The following is a 16,001-nucleotide window of genomic DNA, read 5'->3' on the forward strand; positions in this document are numbered from 1 at the left end:
TTCTATGACATGCTGCTTGCTCTGCCTGCCCTGGTCTGCCTTCCCTGCCCTGGTCTGTCTGGCCTGGTCTGCCTGGCCTGGCCTGGTCTGTCTGGTCTGCCTGCCCTGGCCTGGTCTGCCTTCCCTGCCCTGGTCTGTCTGGTCTGCCTGGCCTGGTCTGTCTGGTCTGGTCTGCCTGGCCTGGTCTGTCTGGTCTGGTCTGGTCTGCCTGGCCTGGTCTGTCTGGTCTGCCTGCCCTGGTCTGTCTGGTCTGCCTGCCCTGGTCTGTCTGGTCTGGTCTGCCTGGCCTGGTCTGTCTGGTCTGGTCTGCCTGGCCTGGCCTGGTCTGCCTGGTCTGCCTGCCCTGGCCTGGTCTGTTTGGTGTGCCTGGCCTGGTCTGTCTGGTCTGGTCTGCCTGGCCTGGTCTGTCTGGTCTGTCTGGTCTGCCTTCCCTGCCCTGGCCTGGTCTGCCTGGCCTGGTCTGTCTGGTCTGGTCTGCCTGGCCTGGTCTGTCTGGTCTGCCTGGTCTGTCTGCCCTGGCCTGGTCTGCCTGCATGCATGGTTGGTGGTCTTCAGCTGTGCGCTAGTGAGCTGGGCGCTTCTGTTATGTCCCCTTCGCCCAGTTTAGAACACCTCTACTATCTCTACCAGGCACACCAGCTAGCTCTGGTCCAGGTACCACTCGCTGTGCTGTTATTATAGCTAGCTCTGGTCCAGGTACCACTCGCTGTGCTGTTATTATAGCTACCTCTGGTCCAGGTACCACTCGCTGTGCTGTTATTATAGCTAGCTCTGGTCCAGGTACCACTCACTGTGCTGTTATTATAGCTAGCTCTGGTCCAGGTACCACTCGCTGTGCTGTTATAATAGCTAGCTCTGGTCCAGGTACCACTCGCTGTGCTGTTATTATAGCTAGCTCTGGTCCAGGTACCACTCGCTGTGCTGTTATTATAGCTAGCTCTGGTCCAGGTACCACTCGCTGTGCTGTTATTATAGCTAGCTCTGGTCCAGGTACCACTCACTGTGCTGTTATTATAGCTAGCTCTGGTCCAGGTACCACTCGCTGTGCTGTTATTATAGCTACCTCTGGTCCAGGTACCACTCACTGTGCTGTTATTATAGCTAGCTCTGGTCCAGGTACCACTCGCTGTGCTGTTATTATAGCTAGCTCTGGTCCAGGTACCACTCGCTGTGCTGTTATTATAGCTAGCTCTGGTCCAGGTACCACTCGCTGTGCTGTTATTATAGCTAGCTCTGGTCCAGGTACCACTCACTGTGCTGTTATTATAGCTAGCTCTGGTCCAGGTACCACTCGCTGTGCTGTTATTATAGCTAGCTCTGGTCCAGGTACCACTCACTGTGCTGTTATTATAGCTAGCTCTGGTCCAGGTACCACTCACTGTGCTGTTATTATAGCTAGCTCTGGTCCAGGTACCACTCACTGTGCTGTTATTATAGCTAGCTCTGGTCCAGGTACCACTCACTGTGCTGTTATTATAGCTAGCTCTGGTCCAGGTACCACTCACTGTGCTGTTATTATAGCTAGCTCTGGTCCAGGTACCACTCGCTGTGCTGTTATAATAGCTAGCTCTGGTCCAGGTACCACTCGCTGTGCTGTTATTATAGCTAGCTCTGGTCCAGGTACCACTCACTGTGCTGTTATTATAGCTAGCTCTGGTCCAGGTACCACTCACTGTGCTGTTATTATAGCTAGCTCTGGTCCAGGTACCACTCACTGTGCTGTTATTATAGCTAGCTCTGGTCCAGGTACCACTCACTGGCTGCTGTTATTATAGCTAGCTCTGGTCCAGGTACCACTCACTGTGCTGTTATTATAGCTAGCTCTGGTCCAGGTACCACTCACTGTGCTGTTATAATAGCTAGCTCTGGTCCAGGTACCACTCGCTGTGCTGTTATAATAGCTAGCTCTGGTCCAGGTACCACTCGCTGTGCTGTTATTATAGCTAGCTCTGGTCCAGGTACCACTCGCTGTGCTGTTATTATAGCTAGCTCTGGTCCAGGTACCACTCGCTGTGCTGTTATTATAGCTAGCTCTGGTCCAGGTACCACTCACTGTGCTGTTATTATAGCTAGCTCTGGTCCAGGTACCACTCGCTGTGCTGTTATTATAGCTAGCTCTGGTCCAGGTACCACTCGCTGTGCTGTTATTATAGCTAGCTCTGGTCCAGGTACCACTCACTGTGCTGTTATTATAGCTAGCTCTGGTCCAGGTACCACTCGCTGTGCTGTTATTATAGCTAGCTCTGGTCCAGGTACCACTCACTGTGCTGTTATTATAGCTAGCTCTGGTCCAGGTACCACTCGCTGTGCTGTTATTATAGCTAGCTCTGGTCCAGGTACCACTCGCTGTGCTGTTATTATAGCTAGCTCTGGTCCAGGTACCACTCGCTGTGCTGTTATTATAGTGCTGGTCCCCACTAGGGTGGTAGAGCGTGTTTATGTGTGCGACTGTACGTGTGTCCATTTCCATTAGTATCAGCTGTCCTCACTCAGTATCACTTGTGTTGTTGTTGTTTGAGCCCCAGTAGAAAAGTATCTGTTTTTCAGTGTCTTCTGTGTTTGTCGATAAATGTGAATTGAGGTCTAATGGACGATCATGGCTGTTCCATTAGAGTCCATGTTAGTGACCAACAGCATGATGTTACCGCAGGCGTGTTGTACCACTGAGTGGAGAGGGCCTCATGAGGAGTCCTGTCCACACCTTAGCACTGCTTTGTTCTCACAGTGCAGTTGAACCAGTTGAACCTTCGGGTTGACATCCGCTTTCATGCCATTTGTGAAACACATCGTGTTTGGTCGCATGTTGTTGTGGTGCGTGGCTTTGTGTGTTGACTTTGTTTGTTTAGTGATTGTATGCACAGTGTTACATTCTGTCACACCCACCATACACACTCTTATCCCCTTGAGTTGTGTTCCTTCAGTCACCCTTTAGTCAACCACCAACATAATATCCATCCCATAGAAGTGGACTTACTATTTCTATCATCCATAATCCGCCCACTCCAACTTAGTTCCCATGACCCTTCGTTACCCTAGCCAGTCCTAACCTGACCTGACCCGCCCCTTGCTCTCCTCCTCCCGCCCCCAGCCTTGCAGTATGGCTCCACCTCCCTCCTCAGTGGGACTTGTCTCTGTGGCACAGATGGCCTTCAATCAGCCCTCGGTCCCGGTTACTGCAGCTGCAGCCCAAGGGGCGGCGTCACCCCCTGGGGAAGCCCTGGTGTCCCCACAGAGCCCTATAGCAGCTGCAGCCTTACCTCTGCCTCCTGGGGCTCATCCTCTACCTGGTTCTGTATCTGCACCCACTCTGGTGACTCATCCACCGCCGGTGCCACCGGCCTCCCCTATGCCGCCCCAAATGATGCCTACTCAGCCGCTGGTCGTTGTGGTGCCCGTCATCAGCGTAGCCAGCACCTCCCCAGAGCCGCCAGGAGATGCCCAGCCCCAGGTACCTGTGGTCAGCCAAACCCCCTTCGTCATGTCCCCCCCGCCTGGTCGTATGGATGATGGAGAGTAGTTCTTTGACCATAGCTGGTCTGCGTGTTTCCTTGACTGTATGTTTGTTATTTAAATCCTGAGTTGGTTGTGTGAAGTTGTGGATGTGTCTAGTCATATATATTTTATGGTCACAAGTAGCTAGATGTGGATGAAACATTCTGAACATAGATGCTGTCAAACATTTGGTTACGGTGGGATTAGTACACTAAGACCTACAAGAGCCGACTCTTATTCCTTTATACTGCTACTCTCACATGCTTTTAAGTCTCATGTTCTGCCTCTCTTTTTAACCTCAATACCTTCTGAAGCCTTTCATCTCCAAAAGACCACACTACTTTGCACTCTCTTTACTGTAAAACAAGTTTCCCACAGTTCTCTGACCCTCTGTTCTCCTGTACTGTGTGTTCCAGCCCTCCCAGACGGCTCCTCAGCCTTTGTCATTGGACCAGTCACAGTTACAACCTCCACAAGTGCTCTCGTCGATGGAGAGGTAAGATACATGTTTAACTGATGGTAAAGATATACACATTGAGATTTTATAAGAGATGGGAAAGATATCTCTAATTTTATAACTAGTCATGATTGTTTAATTGAGTTTTTATTAGCTTAGAGGCTTGGCGCCTCGCTCTCAATCTTCAGATCATGAATTTTAACGGTGTTTGTGTGTCTCACTCAGCGGTCACTCTGACGTGGCGTCCGGCCTGAGCGATGGAAATGATGGAGGCAGACAGGAGGGGCGTTCCATCAAGCGTCACCAGCGGCGCTCTGTACGGAGTCGCTCTCGTACCGACAAGATTGGCAAAGCAAAGTTGAATGTACTAAATGTAAGAGTCCGCCCAGGGGAAATATATATATATATATATATATATATATATATATATATACTACACAAAACATTGTTTTTCATTAGTGTGTTTTAGCAGCTGTAATAAGCCTGTTGTTTTTGTTTATATATTATAGTCCTACTTATGATGAACTTTGATTTACATAACCTTTTAATTGTCCAAGCCGTTGCATTGTGCTCGGTGCTCTTGATTTACATAACCTTTTAATTGTCCAAGCCGTTGCATTGTGCTCGGTGCTCTTGATTTACATAACCTTTTAATTGTCCAAGCCGTTGCATTGTGCTCGGTGCTCTTGATTTACATAACCTTTTAATTGTCCAGGCCGTTGCATTGTGCTCGGTGCTCTTGATTTACATAACCTTTTAATTGTCCAGGCCGTTGCATTGTGCTCGGTGCTCTTGATTTACATAACCTTTTAATTGTCCAGGCCGTTGCATTGTGCTCGGTGCTCTTGATTTACATAACCTTTTAATTGTCCAGGCCGTTGCATTGTGCTCGGTGCTCTTGATTTACATAACCTTTTAATTGTCCAAGCCGTTGCATTGTGCTCGGTGCTCTTGATTTACATAACCTTTTAATTGTCCAGGCCGTTGCATTGTGCTCGGTGCTCTTGATTTACATAACCTTTTAATTGTCCAGGCCGTTGCATTGTGCTCGGTGCTCTTGATTTACATAACCTTTTATTTGTCCAAGCCGTTGCATTGTGCTCGGTGCTCTTGATTTACATAACCTTTTAATTGTTCAGGCCGTTGCATTGTGCTCGGTGCTCTTGATTTACATAACCTTTTATTTGTCCAAGCCGTTGCATTGTGCTCGGTGCTCTTGATTTACATAACCTTTTAATTGTCCAAGCCGTTGCATTGTGCTCGGTGCTCTTGATTTTACATAACCTTTTAATTGTTCAGGCCGTTGCATTGTGCTCGGTGCTCTTGATTTACATAACCTTTTAATTGTCCAAGCCGTTGCATTGTGCTCGGTGCTCTTGATTTTACATAACCTTTTAATTGTCCAGGCCGTTGCATTGTGCTCGGTGCTCTTGATTTACATAACCTTTTAATTGTCCAAGCCGTTGCATTGTGCTCGGTGCTCTTGATTTACATAACCTTTCAATTGTTCAGGCCGTTGCATTGTGCTCAGTGCTCTTGATTTACATAACCTTTTAATTGCCCAGGCCGTTGCATTGTGCTCGGTGCTCTTGATTTACATAACCTTTTAATTGTCCAAGCCGTTGCATTGTGCTCGGTGCTCTTGATTTACATAACCTTTTAATTGTCCAGGCCGTTGCATTGTGCTCGGTGCTCTTGATTTACATAACCTTTTAATTGTCCAAGCCGTTGCATTGTGCTCGGTGCTCTTGATTTACATAACCTTTTAATTGTCCAAGCCGTTGCATTGTGCTCGGTGCTCTTGATTTACATAACCTTTTAATTGTCCAAGCCGTTGCATTGTGCTCGGTGCTCTTGATTTACATAACCTTTTAATTGTCCAAGCCGTTGCATTGTGCTCGGTGCTCTTGATTTACATAACCTTTTAATTGTCCAAGCCGTTGCATTGTGCTCGGTGCTCTTGATTTACATAACCTTTTAATTGTCCAAGCCGTTGCATTGTGCTCGGTGCTCTTGTCTCCCACCAGCTGAGATTGTTTTTCATTCAGTTCAATAAGCTTTATTTTCCTGAAAAGTGTTCTCTAATTGGAGCATACAGCATCTGATTAATGTCTGTCTCTGGTGTGTATCTCCCTGTACTGAGGCCTGCCTATTTGAATTCCCTGGCACAGCATCGTTTAGGCCTTACTGATTAGACAGAACGACACCGAGCCATTCAAACAGGCCGTGTGATTTCTGTCGATAAATCTGAAGAGCTGCTCTCTTTCATCTTTTCATTTCATCCACATCTTATTCTGGCTTCTGTTCCTTTGTTTATTCCAGATATCCAACATGGGCGACAGGGTAGCTGAGTGCCAGTTGGAAACGCACAACAGAAAGATGGTGACTTTTAAGTTTGATCTGGACGGAGATAACCCAGAGGAAATAGCACAGATTATGGTAACTACAGAAAAGATTACGAGCACACTCTCTCCCTCCTCTTTTCTCTCTCGCTGTTGCTCTCTCTCGCTGTTGCTCTCTCTCTCGCTGTCGCTCTCTCTCGCTGTCGCTCTCTCTCGCTGTTGCTCTCTCTCGCTGTCGCTCTCTCTCGCTGTTGCTCTCTCTCGCTGTTGCTCTCTCTCGCTGTTGCTCTCTCTCGCTGTCGCTCTCTCTCGCTGTCGCTCTCTCTCGCTGTCGCTCTCTCTCGCTGTCGCTCTCTCTCGCTGTCGCTCTCTCTCGCTCTCTCTCGCTGTCGCTCTCTCTCGCTGTCGCTCTCTCTCGCTGTCGCTCTCTCTCGCTGTCTCTCTCCCTCCCTCTCCCCTCTCTCTCTCTCTCTCTCATTATTGAGCTGTATCCCCTCTCTGATTGCAGTAGCCCAGAATCCCAACTGTGTTGTGATGTTCCCTGATGGTATTTGTCTCAGGCATGTCCAGAGAGTTTATCTGGTAATAACGAAAGGCTTTATTTCACCAGACTTTCTGGGTGTTTTGACTTTGATGAATCCGTTCTGAAATGATGAATCAATCCAACCATCAGACTCTGAGAAGAATGAGGACTGTGATTGAGAGGGCTGTTCTTTCCTGGTGTGTGACTACAGGTCACCAGTCTGTTTATACTGGAGAGCGAGAGGGAGTCGTTCATCGAGCAGGTCCGTGAGGTCATCGAGATGGCTGACGAGAAGGGTCTGGAGAAAGATGGAAACACCCAGGTAGAGTGACGTCTCTCCATTCATTTTTCCTCCATGTTGTTGCTGTGAAAGAGCATCAGTCTTAACCCTTCTATACCAGGTACATTGGCTTCAGTAACTTCATCATGGATCGTTGTAAACGGCTGTTGTACTGTCTCAGACTGACTGCATCTTGTGTCACAGATTGTTTCCCAGATAGTTAGTGACCTCCAGCAGCAACAGATCCCTGCTATATCTGAACCGTTGCCAGGTAAAACAACCAACACAATGTCCACACAGGGAATTGGTATCCTACAACAACAAAATGACAGACATGTTTTGCATGAGAATTTTCCAATTTGTTGTACCATGAATTATAGAACTTTCCCTTGCTGAGAAATGTAAATGTATTGAATTCAATAGAGGCACCCATTTTGCATTAACCCTGTGTGTGACCACACCATTTCTATCTATCTCCAGGTATCCCTTCCTGTGCAGCCCAGGTGGTCCACTCTGCAGGCAGGAGGTTTATAGTCAGTCCCGTGCCTGAGTCCAGACTCAAGGACCAGTTCTTTGCTGACTCAGCGGCTGCAGGCTCTGCCCTGCTGAGACAAGATTCACAGTCCTTTCACTGTGAGTTTAACACACACACACACACACACACACACACACACACACACACACACACACACACACACACACACACACACACACACACACACACACACACACACACACACACACACACACACACAGTGACCGCCTACCAATAAGTTATCTTATTAGTCAACAAGATAATGCATTCAGCATCCAAATGTAATAACATTTAGATGTTTCTGAAAACCGGGATCATCTGATCTTGTGACTGACTGACTGAATGTTGTTGTATTGTAAAGTTAATAATAAAAACATCACATGTTTATGAATGTCTAGTTGCTATGTAACAGTCGTTTAGTTAGTGTCCTATCTGTGGTGTATGACCTGATTTTAAGGTGATGGCTAACATCACTGTTTTACTTAGTGATGGTGTTTGGTGTTGACACATCTCTTTCTATCACTCTCTCTGTTTCCCTGCCCCATCTCTCCCCGGCTGCCCGTGCTGTAGCTGCAGGTCAGGGTCTGACCCAGTCGGCCTCAGCGGTCAGCCTGCAGCAGGCCTTCTCAGAGATGAGACAGAACCAGGGCCAGTACGACCCAGGGCCCAGCACCGCTCCTCCCTCCGTCCACATAGCCTCCCTGCCTGTCCTGGTCCCTGCTGCAGCCACCACCATCCCAGTCCTCTCCACTGCTCCTATAGCCTCTACTCCTCTCCCCTATGCTCAGTTTCCATCTGAGGCCTCTGTGACCTCCCCTCCCCCTCCAGCCTCCACCTCCACCTCTCCACCTGCGACTGTCCCCCAGGCCACCACCCCCATCCCCACCCAGCTCCAGTCTGTTGATACCCAGCCTCTCCTTTCCCAGGCCCCTCTCACCCTGCAGGTGACCCAACCCGTGGTCTCCTCCGTACCTAGTGTTACAGCCCCAATCCCTGCCCCAGCCACCTCTGTGTCCCCCCCAGTCCCTGCTGTCCTCCCCACCCTCCCCAACACAACTCCCCTGTCCACCTCAGCCTCCTTCCCCCAGACCTCTGGCTCCATCCCTGGTGGTCCCACCACCTCCATACCCACTACAGTCCTTTGTCATTCCGCCACGGCCCCCTTGGTCAGCAGCTGTAGCAGTGATAGTAGAGGTGGAGAAAGCTCAGAGCAGCTCCCTGTCCCTTCCACTGCTGTCCCCCAGCTCACCACTACCGTAGTCCCCACCACGGCTATCCAAGGACCCCTGCTAGCCCCCTCCATTGCTAACCCCAGTGCAGAGCTCCCTTCTTCCTACTCGCCTGTAGCCTCTCTAGCCCCGGGGGCCACGGTCCCTACCTTACAGCCCATCACCACCACCATCCCCGTGGTCCAGCCCACCCTGGTGCACACCCAGCCCCAGCCTGCTACAATGCCCAACCAGACCCACGCCCAGTGTGGAGAGTGTGAGGTGGCCCTGGGCATCGATGACATCCACGCCCTGGATAAGAAGCTTCGCTCCCTCTTCATGGACCTGGGTGGCGGTGGAACCACCCAGGCCGATGGCTCTGTCGACCCAGCCGGAGGCACTGGTGTCCCGGGAACCTCTTCCCCAACCGGCCACTCATCCACCCCCAACTCCACAGGCACCCCCCTGCCCCCCTCCAGCCTCCCCCTGGCCTCCTCAGGACCAGGGCATGTCTCTGGGACCCCCCTCACCACCCCGGGACAGGCTGGGACCCCTTCCACCTACACCCAGACTACCCCGGCCAAAGCACCTCTGTCTAGGTTACCGGTGAGTCAGTCAGCATGGATGTGGAGGCCAGTTTATTAGATGTGGCTTGAAGAGCACTGTTTATAACACATACAGTATGTTGTAAACCATTTCAGATTTTTATGACACCTCTGTGTAAGGTAAGTTTGTGTAATTTTGTATTTGTAGTCTTTTGGAGAATTATACATCATTATTACATAGTTGACATACACAGTTATTGCCTAGTTAAATACATCAAATCAAATGATTGACATGTGATTGTGCCAACTCCACCTTTAACAGCCTTTGTTAACCTCCTTGATCAACTGCTTTTGTCTCCTAACATTTTGTTGAATGAACATTTGCTCTGCTTTCTGTTGCATGGCAACAACTCTATTCTATACTGTGTCCATCCCCCCTAGATATCAGGTAGCGCACCATATAGTTGTTAAAACCCTCCACTGTAGTTATGGTGTCATTTCTAGGGTTTTGTCAAACACAGCTTCTAGAGGAGATATGTTAACAGCTTCTAGAGGAGATATGTTAACAGCTTCTAGAGGAGATATGTTAACAGCTTCTAGAGGAGATATGTTAACGGCTTCTAGAGGAGATATGTTAACAGATTCTAGAGGAGATATGTTAACAGATTCTAGAGGAGATATGTTAACAGCTTCTAGAGGAGATATGTTAACAGCTTCTAGAGGAGATATGTTAACAGCTTCTAGAGGAGATATGTTAACAGCTTCTAGAGGAGATATGTTAACAGCTTCTAGAGGAGATATGTTAACAGCTTCTAGAGGAGATATGTTAACAGCTTCTAGAGGAGATATGTTAACGGCTTCTAGAGGAGATATGTTAATGGTTAACAGCTTCTAGAGGAGATATGTTAACAGCTTCTAGAGGAGATATGTTAATGGTTAACAGCTTCTAGAGGAGATATGTTAACAGCTTCTAGAGGAGATATGTTAACAGCTTCTAGAGGAGATATGTTAACAGCTTCTAGAGGAGATATGTTAACAGCTTCTAGAGGAGATATGTTAACAGCTTCTAGAGGAGATATGTTAACGGCTTCTAGAGGAGATATGTTAACGGCTTCTAGAGGAGATATGTTAACAGCTTCTAGAGGAGATATGTTAACAGCTTCTAGAGGAGATATGTTAACGGCTTCTAGAGGAGATATGTTAACGGCTTCTAGAGGAGATATGTTAACGGCTTCTAGAGGAGATATGTTAACGGCTTCTAGAGGAGATATGTTAACAGCTTCTAGAGGAGATATGTTAACAGCTTCTAGAGGAGATATGTTAACAGCTTCTAGAGGAGATATGTTAACAGCTTCTAGAGGAGATATGTTAACAGCTTCTAGAGGAGATATGTTAATGGTTAACAGCTTCTAGATGAGATATGTTAACAGCTTCTAGAGGAGATATGTTAATGTTTAACGGCTTCTAGAGGAGATATGTTAATGGTTAACAGCTTCTAGAGGAGATATGTTAACAGCTTCTAGAGGAGATATGTTAACAGCTTCTAGAGGAGATATGTTAATGGTTAACAGCTTCTAGAGGAGATATGTTAACAGCTTCTAGAGGAGATATGTTAATGGTTAACAGCTTCTAGAGGAGATATGTTAACAGCTTCTAGAGGAGATATGTTAACAGCTTCTAGAGGAGATATGTTAATGGTTAACAGCTTCTAGAGGAGATATGTTAATGGTTAACAGCTTCTAGAGGAGATATGTTAACAGCTTCTAGAGGAGATATGTTAATGGTTAACAGCTTCTAGAGGAGATATGTTAACAGCTTCTAGAGGAGATATGTTAACAGCTTCTAGAGGAGATATGTTAACAGATTCTAGGGGAGATATGTTAACAGATTCTAGAGGAGATATGTTAACAGCTTCTAGAGGAGATATGTTAACAGCTTCTAGAGGAGATATGTTAACAGATTCCAGAGGAGATATGTTAATGGTTAACAGCTTCTAGAGGAGATATGTTAACAGATTCCAGAGGAGATATGTTAACAGCTTCTAGGGGAGATATGTTAACAGCTTCTAGAGGAGATATGTTAATGGTTAACAGCTTCTAGAGGAGATATGTTAACAGCTTCTAGAGGAGATATGTTAACAGCTTCTAGAGGAGATATGTTAACAGCTTCTAGAGGAGATATGTTAACAGCTTCTAGAGGAGATATGTTAACAGCTTCTAGAGGAGATATGTTAACAGCTTCTAGAGGAGATATGTTAACAGCTTCTAGAGGAGATATGTTAACAGCTTCTAGAGGAGATATGTTAACAGCTTCTAGAGGAGATATGTTAACGGCTTCTAGAGGAGATATGTTAATGGTTAACAGCTTCTAGAGGAGATATGTTAACAGCTTCTAGAGGAGATATGTTAATGGTTAACAGCTTCTAGAGGAGATATGTTAACAGCTTCTAGAGGAGATATGTTAACAGCTTCTAGAGGAGATATGTTAACAGCTTCTAGAGGAGATATGTTAACAGCTTCTAGAGGAGATATGTTAACAGCTTCTAGAGGAGATATGTTAACGGCTTCTAGAGGAGATATGTTAACGGCTTCTAGAGGAGATATGTTAACAGCTTCTAGAGGAGATATGTTAACAGCTTCTAGAGGAGATATGTTAACGGCTTCTAGAGGAGATATGTTAACGGCTTCTAGAGGAGATATGTTAACGGCTTCTAGAGGAGATATGTTAACGGCTTCTAGAGGAGATATGTTAACAGCTTCTAGAGGAGATATGTTAACAGCTTCTAGAGGAGATATGTTAACAGCTTCTAGAGGAGATATGTTAACAGCTTCTAGAGGAGATATGTTAACAGCTTCTAGAGGAGATATGTTAACAGCTTCTAGAGGAGATATGTTAACAGCTTCTAGAGGAGATATGTTAACGGCTTCTAGAGGAGATATGTTAATGGTTAACAGCTTCTAGAGGAGATATGTTAATGGTTAACAGCTTCTAGAGGAGATATGTTAACAGCTTCTAGAGGAGATATGTTAATGGTTAACAGCTTCTAGAGGAGATATGTTAACAGCTTCTAGAGGAGATATGTTAATGGTTAACAGCTTCTAGAGGAGATATGTTAACAGCTTCTAGAGGAGATATGTTAACAGCTTCTAGAGGAGATATGTTAATGGTTAACAGCTTCTAGAGGAGATATGTTAACAGCTTCTAGAGGAGATATGTTAACAGCTTCTAGAGGAGATATGTTAATGGTTAACAGCTTCTAGAGGAGATATGTTAACAGCTTCTAGAGGAGATATGTTAACGGCTTCTAGAGGAGATATGTTAACGGCTTCTAGAGGAGATATGTTAACGGCTTCTAGAGGAGATATGTTAACAGCTTCTAGAGGAGATATGTTAACAGCTTCTAGAGGAGATATGTTAACAGATTCCAGAGGAGATATGTTAATGGTTAACAGCTTCTAGAGGAGATATGTTAACAGATTCCAGAGGAGATATGTTAACAGCTTCTAGGGGAGATATGTTAACAGCTTCTAGAGGAGATATGTTAACAGCTTCTAGAGGAGATATGTTAACAGCTTCTAGAGGAGATATGTTAACAGCTTCTAGAGGAGATATGTTAATGGTTAACAGCTTCTAGAGGAGATATGTTAACAGCTTCTAGAGGAGATATGTTAACAGCTTCTAGAGGAGATATGTTAACAGCTTCTAGAGGAGATATGTTAACAGCTTCTAGAGGAGATATGTTAACAGCTTCTAGAGGAGATATGTTAACAGCTTCTAGATGAGATATGTTAACAGCTTCTAGAGGAGATATGTTAACAGCTTCTAGAGGAGATATGTTAACAGCTTCTAGAGGAGATATGTTAACAGCTTCTAGAGGAGATATGTTAACAGCTTCTAGATGAGATATGTTAACAGCTTCTAGAGGAGATATGTTAACAGCTTCTAGATGAGATATGTTAACAGCTTCTAGAGGAGATATGTTAATGTTTAACAGCTTCTAGAGGAGATATGTTAACAGCTTCTAGAGGAGATATGTTAATGGTTAACAGCTTCTAGAGGAGATATTTTTACAGCTTCTAGAGGAGATATGTTAACAGATTCTAGAGGAGATATGTTAATGGTTAACAGCTTCTAGAGGAGATATGTTAACAGCTTCTAGAGGAGATATGTTAATGGTTAACAGCTTCTAGAGGAGATATGTTAACGGCTTCTAGGGGAGATATGTTAACAGATTCTAGAGGAGATATGTTAATGGTTAACAGCTTCTAGAGGAGATATGTTAACGGCTTCTAGAGGAGATATGTTAACAGCTTCTAGAGGAGATATGTTAACAGCTTCTAGAGGAGATATGTTAATGGTTAACAGCTTCTAGAGGAGATATTTTTACAGCTTCTAGAGGAGATATGTTAACAGATTCTAGGGGAGATATGTTAACAGCTTCTAGAGGAGATATGTTAACAGCTTCTAGAGGAGATATGTTAACAGCTTCTAGAGGAGATATGTTAACAGCTTCTAGAGGAGATATGTTAACAGCTTCTAGAGGAGATATGTTAACAGCTTCTAGAGGAGATATGTTAACAGCTTCTAGATGAGATATGTTAACAGCTTCTAGAGGAGAGATGTTAATGTTTAACGGCTTCTAGAGGAGATATGTTAATGGTTAACAGCTTCTAGAGGAGATATGTTAACAGCTTCTAGAGGAGATATGTTAATGGTTAACAGCTTCTAGAGGAGATATGTTAACAGCTTCTAGAGGAGATATGTTAATGGTTAACAGCTTCTAGAGGAGATATGTTAACAGCTTCTAGAGGAGATATGTTAATGGTTAACAGCTTCTAGAGGAGATATGTTAACGGCTTCTAGAGGAGATATGTTAACAGCTTCTAGAGGAGATATGTTAACAGCTTCTAGAGGAGATATGTTAACAGCTTCTAGAGGAGATATGTTAACAGATTCCAGAGGAGATATGTTAATGGTTAACAGCTTCTAGAGGAGATATGTTAACAGATTCTAGGGGAGATATGTTAACAGCTTCTAGAGGAGATATGTTAACAGCTTCTAGAGGAGATATGTTAACAGCTTCTAGAGGAGATATGTTAACAGCTTCTAGAGGAGATATGTTAACAGCTTCTAGAGGAGATATGTTAACAGATTCTAGGGGAGATATGTTAACAGCTTCTAGAGGAGATATGTTAACGGCTTCTAGAGGAGATATGTTAACAGCTTCTAGAGGAGATATGTTAACAGCTTCTAGAGGAGATATGTTAATGGTTAACAGCTTCTAGAGGAGATATGTTAACAGCTTCTAGAGGAGATATGTTAACAGCTTCTAGAGGAGATATGTTAACAGCTTCTAGAGGAGATATGTTAACAGCTTCTAGAGGAGATATGTTAACAGCTTCTAGAGGAGATATGTTAACAGCTTCTAGAGGAGATATGTTAACAGATTCTAGAGGAGATATGTTAATGGTTAACAGCTTCTAGAGGAGATATGTTAACAGCTTCTAGAGGAGATATGTTAACGGCTTCTAGAGGAGATATGTTAATGGTTAACAGCTTCTAGAGGAGATATGTTAACAGCTTCTAGAGGAGATATGTTAACAGCTTCTAGAGGAGATATGTTAACAGCTTCTAGAGGAGATATGTTAACAGCTTCTAGAGGAGATATGTTAACAGCTTCTAGAGGAGATATGTTAACAGCTTCTAGAGGAGATATGTTAACAGCTTCTAGAGGAGATATGTTAACAGCTTCTAGAGGAGATATGTTAACAGCTTCTAGAGGAGATATGTTAATGGTTAACAGCTTCTAGAGGAGATATGTTAATGGTACTTAGAGGAGTAAAAATAAATGTTTTGTCATACCCGTGGTATACGGTCTGATATACCACGGCTGTCAGCCAATCAGCATTCAGGGCTCGACCCACCCAGTTTATAATAGCAATTAGGCACCCTGGAGGTTCGTGGTACCTTAGTATTTATTTAACCTTTATTGAACTAGGCAAGTCAGTTAAGAACAAATTCTTATTTACAATGACTGCCTCCACTGGCCTAACCTGGACGACGCTGAGCCAATTGTGCGCCACCCTATGGGACTCCCAATCACGACCATTTGTGGTACAATCTGGAATCGAACCAGGGCGTCTGTAGTGACGCCTCAAGCATTGAGATTCAGTGCCTTTGACCGCTGTGCCACTCAGGAGCCCAAAGGTGCTATATGGCCAATATACCATGGCTAACGGCTGTATCCAGGCACTCCACGTTGCGTCATGCATAAGAATAGTCCTTAGGCTTGGTATATTGGCCATATACCACACCTCCTCGGGCCTTATTGCTTAAGTAACACTACAGTCTTTGTTTGTTGTCTAATGTCCCAGTCAGTGTCAGAGAGCTGCAGGTAGAATCCCCTATCCTTCCAGCTGCATGTGGCTGCAGTGCATTATGTTCTCCTATCTCTCCTCTTCTCTCCGTTTCATCCCTCTCTTCATCCCTCTGTTTATTAGGTGATGCCTGTGGGCTCAGATCAGGCTCAGGCTGGCCCCCCTCCTCCCTCAGACCACATGGCACCCTTCCCAGGACCCTGTCTAACTCAGGTGCCTTTCCCTCTTTCTCCTGACTGCCA

The 16,001-nt window shown here is 45.3% G+C and overlaps 1 protein-coding gene across 1 annotated transcript in view; it reads left to right on the forward strand.

Annotated features, from left to right (window-relative positions):
• Nucleotides 1-16,001, forward strand: part of LOC118379174 (serine/threonine-protein kinase WNK1-like) — a 196,429-nt gene that overhangs the window by 157,557 nt on the left and 22,871 nt on the right. Inside the window, 9 exon segments of the mRNA XM_052503933.1 lie at nucleotides 3,089-3,448; nucleotides 3,909-3,988; nucleotides 4,175-4,322; nucleotides 6,272-6,388; nucleotides 7,026-7,136; nucleotides 7,299-7,365; nucleotides 7,575-7,727; nucleotides 8,200-9,443; nucleotides 15,883-15,972. Coding sequence (XP_052359893.1) covers nucleotides 3,089-3,448; nucleotides 3,909-3,988; nucleotides 4,175-4,322; nucleotides 6,272-6,388; nucleotides 7,026-7,136; nucleotides 7,299-7,365; nucleotides 7,575-7,727; nucleotides 8,200-9,443; nucleotides 15,883-15,972 — 2,370 coding nt within the window.

The sequence above is a fragment of the Oncorhynchus keta genome, unplaced genomic scaffold (assembly GCF_023373465.1).
Source record: "Oncorhynchus keta strain PuntledgeMale-10-30-2019 unplaced genomic scaffold, Oket_V2 Un_contig_1846_pilon_pilon, whole genome shotgun sequence".
Classification (NCBI taxonomy): Eukaryota; Metazoa; Chordata; class Actinopteri; order Salmoniformes; family Salmonidae; genus Oncorhynchus; species Oncorhynchus keta.